This window comes from Zonotrichia albicollis, chromosome 5 (genome assembly GCF_047830755.1).
Source record: "Zonotrichia albicollis isolate bZonAlb1 chromosome 5, bZonAlb1.hap1, whole genome shotgun sequence".
NCBI lineage: Eukaryota > Metazoa > Chordata > Aves > Passeriformes > Passerellidae > Zonotrichia > Zonotrichia albicollis.
Window position 1 is genome coordinate 2,073,644 of NC_133823.1, and position 10,405 is coordinate 2,084,048.

Consider the following 10,405-nt stretch of genomic DNA (forward strand, 5'->3'; position numbering starts at 1 on the left):
GGGATTCTTTTGCAGAGGGACATGCTCAGTGGGATCTTGTGATGGTGTTCACAGGGGCTCTTGGATGAGGGAAGAGATGAGGATCTGACTCCATGTTTCAGAAGGCTTGATTTATTATTTTATGATATATATTACATTAAAACTATACTAAAAGAATAGAAGAAAAGGTTTCATCAGAAGGCTGGCTAAGAATAGAATAGAAAGGAATAATAACAAAAGCTTCTGTCTCAGAGAGTCTGAGCCAGTTGACTGTGATTGGCCATTAATTAGAAACAACCACATGAGACCAATCCCAGATGCACCTGTTGCATTCCACAGCAGCAGATAACCATCGTTTACATTTTGTTCCTGAGGCCTCTCAGCTTCTCAGGAGGAAAAATCCTAAGGAAAGGATTTTTCATAAAAGATGTCTGCAACAGGATCTAAACACCAACCAGCAATTCCTTTGCATATAACCACCTGTCTTGCAGTCATTCTCAAGTCAAACCTCTCAATCTTTTTCCATCAAATATGTGACTGAACTCAAAGCCTTTTAGCCTCAGGGCAGCTCCAGCATCCACCTCTCTCTTTCACATGTCACCATGAATTCTGCAGGTAGATTTAGGAGCCAGATGGTGTTATTGAACCTGACCTGACACCAGGGATAGTTTCTTGTGGGTCACATAATCTGAGTGGCTTTTAGGTCTAAGTTTAGACATGCACAGACCTCGTCCTCCCAAGCAGAAGAGGCAGCGGGACAAGCAGAACCCTTCCATGAGCACAATGAGGCTCAAGAGCTTCAAACTGCTCATCCACAACAGGGCCTAAGGCAGAGCATGAGCCAGAGCAGTGCTGTGGGAACTGCCCAAGCCAGAACAACACCTCATCACGAGGGCAGACTTGCTGTGAGCAGCTCTCCTCACATGCTCACAGCAAGGGTCAGAGCATTGTGCTGAATACACCAAGACAAAGGTGACCATGAAATATTGTGGTGAATGGAGAAGGTAATTTTCCTGTGATTGCTCTGCTCTTTACCATCACCAGGTGTTTCCCACCTGTCCTCCCTTCAAGGCTGTTCTTCCTGCAATGCCACACAAGATTCCTGCTTTCACTTCTCCACGAGTGCTCCTCAGGGACTGACAGCCAGGAGAGCTCTGCCACAGAAGAAGCTTTTCTATGTAAAACATCTCAGAGCATCCCATGACTTCTGACCATTGGCTTGGAAATTTCAGCTCAGAATTCATATTTACCTAGCCCCTCCAATTCTGTTCCACTGGGGGTACCTCATGCCCACATCAGGCTCTGCCACGGGCAAAACAGAACTGGTAGTTTTCACAGACAGAGATTATCACTAGGACTATTTTACAGTTACCAAATCAGGAAAGAATAATTTTCCCTCTTCCCACTGCACTGAATCCAGGTTCTGGGTATTCTCATATAAAATCTGCAGCACAAGCCCTTTCCTTGGTTATTGGTTATAAGCCTCCCTCAAAACATGAGGCAAGAAATGTCTGTCAGTTTTTGGCTTTCCAGTGCAAACATTTATTTATAGGCTGGAAACAAGAGATAGAATAAATGAGCCGAATGAAAGGAAGCAGCAGCATGAACTCAACAGGACAGAAGTGTTTCTCCTGCAGGAGCTGCAACTGCTCATTAATGCTGACAGCACTGGGCTGCCTGGTAAATTCACAGGCAGGTACACACATGGTCCTGGCATCCCTGGGATCTGTCCAAAAGGCACAACATTCCAGACATGAGGGGCATTCTTTGTAGCTCCTCACAAATAGGTTCTTCAATATTGGTTTTGTGGTTTTGTTCTCCTGTAAAATTTGCCATTTTTGGAAAGCAAAATATTACTATTACTCCATGAGAGAGAAAGGGGAAAGAGAGGCTGCAGCTTTACTGACTAATTGATGGATCCCTTCTTTAAAACTGGATGTTTGTTTGTCAGCAATTGGGGCATGAGCAGTCAGGGAGGCAGCAAGCAGCATGTGCAGAAACAAACAAGCCTTTCCTAAGCACGGCACCAGTTGTCCCCTGTCACTGCCAAGAGTAAATCTCCAGCTGGACACCCAATCCTCTGCCTCCATATAAATGTGTGTCCCTTCTGAAACACAATCCTTGCTCTTCGTCTCTACTTACTGTACAAGCAGCTTCTCTCCTTTGATGCCATCCCTGCCCTGCTTCTGGCTCTGGGACCATTTTTACCGCCTGCAGATCACTGCCTTAGCACCCAGAGCAGTTCAAATCCCCTGCCCTCCCCTTCTCCTCTCTCTTGTCTGCAAGAAACAAGCAGCAGGGCTCTCTGCTAAGGAGTTATGCCTGTTCTGAGGCTCACAGCAGAAGATGGAGTGGTTCTGTGTACAAATCCTGGGAAAGTTCCACCCATGTTTTTAGCTCTGGCATGGAGCTCCAGGCCTGGAGTGCCTTCCCAAGTCCCACCTGTGGAATGACCAGGCGTGTCCTGTTACCTCAGTCATCCTCTTCAAAAGCACACAAGTCATGGAAAGATAAAATACAATCTTCATTTTGTCACTTCTTCTAGCTCTTTCTCACCACTCTGCTCACCATCTGCTTTGCCTGTATTTTATCAGTTTAAATTCTGTCTTACTCCATGCATGTAAAATGCCAAATCAGAGCATGAACACCTTACCAGCAAGTGTCACAGAGAAATTACTGAGGAGCACAGGACCAGTCTCAAGAATGACTTACCTAGAATGCAGAATTGCATGTATTCACACCTTATTTATTTTTCTATCACTACAGAACTTAGAAGAACCAGCTAGAGACCAACCCTCACTGTCTAGGTGCTGTAAAATAAAAAACACTAAATGAACTTGCTGCCCACAAGAGTTTGCAATCTAAGTAGCATACCAGTGATAACCAAAGTATGTGAGACCTTCCCTGCAAAAAGCAGCATGTGATTAACTTCAACCACAGAGGTGATCTAAGGGAGATTTTGCCATCTGAGCCTGATCACACGGATGGATCCTTTCATTAGACCTCACAAGACCTACCTGAAACCTGAGTGGCCCCAAGTGGACAAGCCAACAAAGGGAATCTAGACTCACATCCTTGCTGCCTAATGAAGAAATTTTGTCATACAAAGATTCTGCAGTAATCCAAACTGGCTAATACTACTGCAGATCTCAGTTAGCCTGATCAGCCTGAAAGTTCCCAAGGTATCAGCTCTGCCTGCTGAGACATGGAAGCAGAAACACAAATGCAGTGCTCAGGATTCAAAACCAACTGCTCAGGAAATTGGAGGTGGGAATGTATGTTGCCTTCCTTCATTGAATTTGTACCAAGCATTTCCCCTTGACCCAACAGCTCTCCATGCAACACAGAACCCCTGATGGAAGCTCCAGTCTCACTCTGTTAACTGCACTAAGAGCACATGAAAGGGTTTCTCAACCTTTCCTAAACATTTGTCCATTCAAACATTGAAAGAAACACACAGCTTATTTTATATCCCACTGTTCCTTAAGGACAGATGATAAATAAAAAGTCACATGAAACTGGCAAAATGTTGAAATGTTGATACTTTACAAAACTGTAATTCAATAGATTACAAAACTTGTAAATAAAAAGAGAGTAAAAAGTGGCATCTTCTATCTAAATCAGTTAGGACATAACTGCCTGTACGAAGGTTTCTGGTTTAGAGCTGAAACACTGGCTGACCACAGCTCAAGTACCTTGGATCTAAATCTCCCTCCTGTGATTAGCAAACCAATTTTAGGCAGTCTAATGCCTGATTTAGTAGTCTCTATTAAGCAGTCTGGCTCTTGCCTTCTGCTGACTGTTACCCTAAGGACAGCACTGAGGATCTGAAAGGGAACAGGTCATGATTCAGAATACTTTGGCCTTTGGTTGTTTGACTGCCTCAGTAGCATCTATTTAAGTATGTAGTTTTGCTCTATCCCTCTCAACCCATCAAAAACCCATACAAAAGCTCCACACACATTTCCTAATTCCCTTTATCAAGTTCCCTTTTATTAATTTATTGAGCAAGAGGTCTGGAGGAAATATGTTACCTGTTACCCTGTGGAATTCTGGACACATCACTTGACTCTGTGTGTCTTACCTGTACAATGGCAGTAAACACCTCTTTAATGACACAACATTAAATTAATGCTTCAAAGAGCTTTAATACAATGAATGGAAAGGGTCCCAAAAAGGCAAAATTCTGTACAAAGGCAAAGTCCCTTGGCTGTATCCCATAGCTGCCAGGCTGGTAAAGCATCCTCCCAGAAGCAGCCAGATCTGTGATGTGCACAGCAGAACACCATCCCCACGGGGGCCAGGAGCATTCCAGCACATCTGTGCTGGGCAGGAGGATCTGGGGCAGGGCTGCAGAGGAGCAGGCAGCCCCTGCCGTGCCCTGCAGCGTGATCACACGGTCACATTTCACACCAAGGGCACGGCCAATGTCGCACCTGCGCTGGCCGCTCCTCCGGCACTGTCACCGGCACGTTCTGCCCCCTCAGCAGAGCCACGGGCTGCAGCAGGGATGCACATCAACAGCCACAGAGACCGTGTGCTCTTCTCACTGCAGTGCAAGCCTGCAGCCTCTGCTTTGGAGGCATTACACCACTTTTATGCAGGTAAAGTTTATCAGTAAACTCCAAGTATGGCAGGGGGTCTGCCCTTCCCACTTCCCAGCTCCAGAGCAAAGAAGAGTCCCCAAACTCATCCCACAGCCTTGGCTGGGAACTCACACTGCACTTTGGGTCCTTTGCTGTATTTTCAGATAATTTTACAGCTCTGGTGTGAGGCCTGCAGAGAGCAATGAACACCCGAATCCCTCATGTCACCTGCCAGCACCGAGTAAAGCAGGCTGTGAAGGACCTCAGTGGAGATAAGAATTGTTTTCTCTGAGCTTTCCCACAGCTTCTCAGGAAAATCCTCAGAGAGAGTAAAGAATCTCTCTGTTCAGAGAATACGTGAATACTACAGACCTTCACATACATCATGCATGTCAACTAAAATGCAAATGCAGATGTATCAATAACCAATACATGACATATATCAAGTGGTAACATCAGCTGAAATGCTAATGCTGATGTGTCAATAACCAACAGCTTGAAGCTTTGCTCCGCTTTTATGAGAGCAGTCCCTGCCTGCTTGAGTGGATCCTGTCTCTGCCTCTCATAAAGAAGACACAAGTTATCATTTTCTACCTTCAGATAATATCCATGATATGACTTTTCAGGTTTTGTTTCATTCATAAATTTCTTCAGGCTTCCTATACACATGAAAAGTGGGAGGAGGAAGGATCTGCTCAGTTTCTGTAAAATGGAAATTCTTTACAGATACAAAGATGAAATCAATGTCTGACTCAGCAGCACTATGAATTGACACCAGATGAGGATGGGGTGGTCAATCTCACAGCCTTGCTAAAACAGCATTACAATAACCAAGAAAGAGAAAGCTAACAAACTGTGATAGGGAAGGAAATCTTCAAACATCAGGTTAAAGAATTCTTTGGTTGCCCTTTGATTTTGTTCAGAATCCAACTCCTTCCAGGGACAGCCAGCACACAGAGATGGGAATTCCCAGTGAACATACCGAAAGCTGCCATTCTCTTTCACATCAAAACATAAGACAGCAGAGAGGCCATTGATGATATTTTGATTTAAAAGAAAATAAATGCAGGCAAAAAAAAAGCATAATTAAGGCTGTGATTTTTCACCATGAAGAACATATTTAACCATTTTATATTAATTTGCAATGCACTTCTAAGCTTCTCACAGGAGGAATTCAATGCCTAAGTCATCACATAGCATCATATCATCTACTGATAACCTGTCTAACCCAGCTTGGTTTCTACTGACATTTCCTTCCTCTGCCACGTGTTCCAGATTGAAAAATCTTCCAACAGGCAGTGTGATGTGTCTAACTTTCAGAATGGGAGCCAAAACCTTTTATTTCTGTTCTGTGTGATCCCAAGCACATAAACCAAGTCTCATGTTTGTGAGCAAGGACAAGATTCCCATGCCAATACAACAGGCTGCATTTATATACAGCACTTTTAACTTCTAGATAACAGCCAAAGGTGGCTGTCCAGCATTGCCAGTGCTGTGCACTGCAGCTGAACTGGTCTGCAATTACAAAGATCCCAAGTCCTTCCCCTAGAGAGGCCTCTGCCTTTTGAGGGAAATTGAATCTCCTTTGAAATTAAGAACAATAACTTGTAGTGCTAAGACAGACCAATGGTCCCTTCTGGTCTGCCTCAGGGAAGATAAATTCACAACAGTTCATTGCACTTCACAGATGAGGAAACTGAGTTACAGGTGCTCCAGGATGTCCTTTGAGATGTACCCAGAGATGAAGAATAAAAAAGGCTGTAATTAACCCACAAAAAATGATGTTATCCCACTCCAGTTACTGTGAGAGGCATAGGAACAAGTCACTCCATGATGCAACAATTCCAATTCCAGAGATCACAGGCATCCCTTGGTGGAAAAGTCATCTGTAATCCACTGCCATGAGAAAAGAAATATCCTGATTTAGTTCTCACTGAGATGAGTGAAAAAGCTACCTGGAATAGCACCACAGGAGAATGAGAATTGAGCTCTTAGAGGAAAAAGACATCCAGGGACACGATTATCTTTTTGTTTCACATTTGTACAGTACCTAGGGCAGACCCTGACCATAATATCCTTGACTTTAACACACAGCTATGGCAGAGATGCTGCTCTGAAGGTGTCATTTCTCTCCTGAGGGTTCCCAGCACACAGCTCTGCAGGCAGAACAGAACCAGCCAGCACTCTGGACACAAAGCCCAAACACTGAAGGTGAAATGAGGTAAGAGAGGTTTGCAGGGAGCTGCCTGGCTTCCTGCTGAAAAAGGTGAGAAGTGCTACAGGTTCTTCTCCTTCAGCAATGTTTTGGAAATAGAAAGTGCCAGGACAGAACCAGTAACAACCAAATCAGAGACAGGGGAAGCAGCAAATCACCAAAGAGACAAAGCAAAGGCTTTTGTCTAAAGCCCTTTCTGTTAGCTGAGTCATATCAGACATAGCCCCTGTGGAGATCAGCAGAAGTCATAAGAGCACAAATCAACATTCACAGTGTGACTAAACCACACCACTTTCTTCATAATCCTTATCAGTTAATAAGATTTAATGAAAGAACAACATAGGCACAAGCAGAAGGAAAAAAAGCCCAACCAGGTGGCCATTCCACTTAAGCACAGCTATCTGTCCTGATGGATCAACCAGTGATTCATAATGAGGTGGGGAAACTGGATTAAATAGACTAAATCTTTGCCTTGATCCTAATGTGAAGGCCTCCTGTACACCAAGGAGTCAGGGATCCAACTCCCAGTTATTCTGGATGGTCTGTGCTGTGCTGCAGGGGGATCCTGGCTGTCTGGCCTGTGGTGGGATGCACATTCCTCCTGGATGCAGGAGAAACTTGCTCATCACCTGACATTAAACCACCTGTCCATCTTTGTTTTCATCTAAGTGTAGCAACAAGCTCTCCTGTGAACATCATTTTCATCTGCCAGGAGGAGTGAGGAATGGGAATGTCTTTAGAAATAAAAAGAAAAGGCTCTGAGAGTTGAAAAGATCAAAGTGTAAGGGAACCTTAGCACAGACAGATCTGCATGGTGTGCTGTGTCAGGCTGGAGGGCTCCTCCCTGTCAGACACCTCAGGGTTTCTGGGATCTGATGGAATGTAAGATTATTTATACTCTCCTCTTTTTTTTTTATGCAATGCTACCTCCAGCAAATTGTGTTTTAAGCAATAGTCTAAAGAGTCCAAGTTTCTCACTGAGATCATAACAAACCAGCACTTCTTGGTACAAAATATTCTTAAAGGATGGATGTACACTCAGCAGTGGAAAGAAAAGTGATGACCAAGCTTGGCTTGCCCTAGGTTTCCTTGCAGAATTCTTACTTATTACTATGACTATTAAATAATTAATATTTACACTGCATATTCATCATTTGCTACTGAAAATGCAGCATAACAAATAACTGGTACTGCCCTCTGCACAGCTGAGTCCATGCTGTGACATGTTATTCTGATAACACTGAAGAGTATAGGCAGGTCTGTGTGCTCAGCTAATTAATTACCTGACTGATCAACTGCTCCAGGTCCTGCCCCTAGCAGGCTTTCACCCAGCCCATGTGTCTTAAATGAAATCATCTGTGTAGATGTGCATGTGCTCAGACAAGTTCAACTACCATCTCTGTGTAGATGTTCTTTGTTCTTGAGGATTAGCTGGGTTACACGATGATGTGGGTTTTTCAAAGTGGAAATTACTCTAGTAGAGAAGAAAGAAAAGCTGCCTTAGACAATACATGCTACAGCTCACATTGCTGGCAGAGATATCTGCACGGTTATACTGTTCAAATTAAATCTCTTAAATATTTAACGCTCTTTCCCAGAATGAAGTGCAAGCCAAATAATGGCTAGCTGCAGCTGAATCCAGATGTCAGACATCCAGGGGCTAAATTCAACTCGAGAGCCCCCTAAAATCTTCACATCTGACACTCAATGCCTTACTGATGCAGAGACATAACTAAGATGAAGGTGAGTTTTCCTTTTGATATTTCATCTTATGGCAAAAGAGACCTTGAAAATGCCTTTCTGGAAACATGCTGATGGTGCAACATCATGGCACGCTTCTTTCAGACAAAGAAAGTGACAGGCCCTCGCAGACACTAGGAAATAACTTAAGAGCACAACAGATGTCAGGAGAGGCACCTGTATGTGTATGATGGAGAAAACTGGCAAATTATTCACCTGATGCCATATATCAGCCTTCCCCAGCCACATTTCCAGAGGGAGATCAGCCATCCTGCTGCCCCACCTTAAGACTGTAATCTCCCTCCTCCAGGAATTTTCCAAATTACATCCAAAACGCCTTTTTCTCCCTAAACCTCTTCTCAGATGGGGCAGATAAACATATACCTCGGGCTTGCTCCTTTTTCCCTGTTGCCTGGGAAGAATTTCCAGGAAATTTTTACATCTATTCCCACCTAGAGCAGTTTCAGCCATGGAAAAGCTGTAGGAGGAACGCAAAGAGCCACACGTTTCTTCTCCCGGACTGACAGGTTAAAGGGAAAGCGAGATCGCCTTTTGAGGGGATGGGCGGCCAGTTGCAAAGAGGAAAGAAATATTTGATATTTATTTCGCGAAACAGAAGAAAGCGGCGGCGGCGGCTGGGAGACCCCGCGGCCGCCTCTCCCACGCCCCCTCGCGAACCCCCGAGCCCGTAACAAAGCACCGAGACAAATCCGTGTCCATTTTCCCACCCGTGGATGCTCCATTAGCCCCTCGGAACCCCCAGCCCGGTAACAAAGCACTGAGACAGATCCGTGTCCATTTTCCCACTCGTGGATGCTCCATTAGCCCCTCGGAACCCCTAAGATCGGTAACAAAGCACCGAGACAGATCCGTGTCCATTTTCCCACCCGTGGATGCTCCACTGCCCCTCCGGACACCCTAAGATCGGTAACAAAGCACCGAGACAGATCCGTGTCCATTTTCCCACCCGTGGATGCTCCACTGCCCCTCCGGCCGATGTCACCCGCTCTCTTTCTCCGCTGTCACCTTGCGCTGCACAGCGCGGCACCGCTTTACCCTCCAGCCCTCCCGGTGATTTTCTCATGCTGGAAAATCCCAGCCGACCCACCTACCTCACCCTCCGGGCAGCCAAGCACCCCGGCCCCGACAACACCCCGCTAAATTTAGCCCAGCAGCCAGGCAGGGCCGGCGGGACGGGCGCCGCGCACACACACGCCGCAGGTGCCGGGCGCTGCTACTCACACCACGAGCCGGGAGATGATCCATGAGACCATGGCGCTGCCGTGTGCCGCAGGGCCGGCTCTCCCGGCGCCGAGGGCTCGCCCGCCGTCCTCGCCCGCTGCCGGCCGCCGCCCGAGTGCGCGGGGCGGGCGGCTCGGCCATCCGGCCCCGCAGCCTCAGCGCAGCCTCACTGGCGGCACCGCCCGCAGCCAACGCGCAGCCGGGCCCGGCCGCCCACTCTGGGCAGGGCCCGCAGCCGCCCCCCGCCGGAGGAGGAGGAGCAGGAGGAGCCCCCCAAGCTGCCCGGATTCCCCAGAGGGAGCTCTGGCGTGCGGAAGGGGTCCCTGCCCCAGCCGCAGGTACGCGGGTGCTTCTGGAGCACTGCAGCCGAGCAGGACACCAATAAAACCCAAGGGACTGTTCGCATCAAAGGAATGGCAAACCTAAGGCTCGGGGTCCATGGAAAGAGAGGGGTTTTCCCGGTTCCCCCCACCCCCTAAAGTGTCCAGGCAAAAGGGTACTGACCACAGGATCCAGGTAAATTCCCATCAAGAGGGAATCGCTCCTCAACATCACTTTTCATTAGCAGATCTCACGGCTAATCTCACAGACCTCTCAAAGTCCAATTTCCATGAGGAACAGCTGCCCACACACAAAACAATAT

General features: G+C 46.5%; 1 protein-coding gene across 4 annotated transcripts in view; it reads right to left on the minus strand.

The window, feature by feature from the left end:
- Positions 1 to 10,001, minus strand: part of REEP1 (receptor accessory protein 1) — a 67,355-nt gene extending 57,354 nt beyond the window's left edge. The window contains exon 1 of one of the 4 annotated variants that reach the window (XR_012580332.1): positions 9,763 to 9,999. Coding sequence is in view for 3 of the 4 variants with exons in the window: in XM_074540514.1 (XP_074396615.1) it covers positions 9,763 to 9,794 (32 nt within the window). In the remaining variant the exon portion in view is untranslated. Of the gene's footprint in view, positions 1 to 9,762 lie in introns of all 4 variants that reach the window. The other 3 variants (XM_074540514.1, XM_074540515.1, XM_074540516.1) reach the window with 3 other exon arrangements.
- Positions 10,002 to 10,405: the final 404 nt, after the last annotated feature.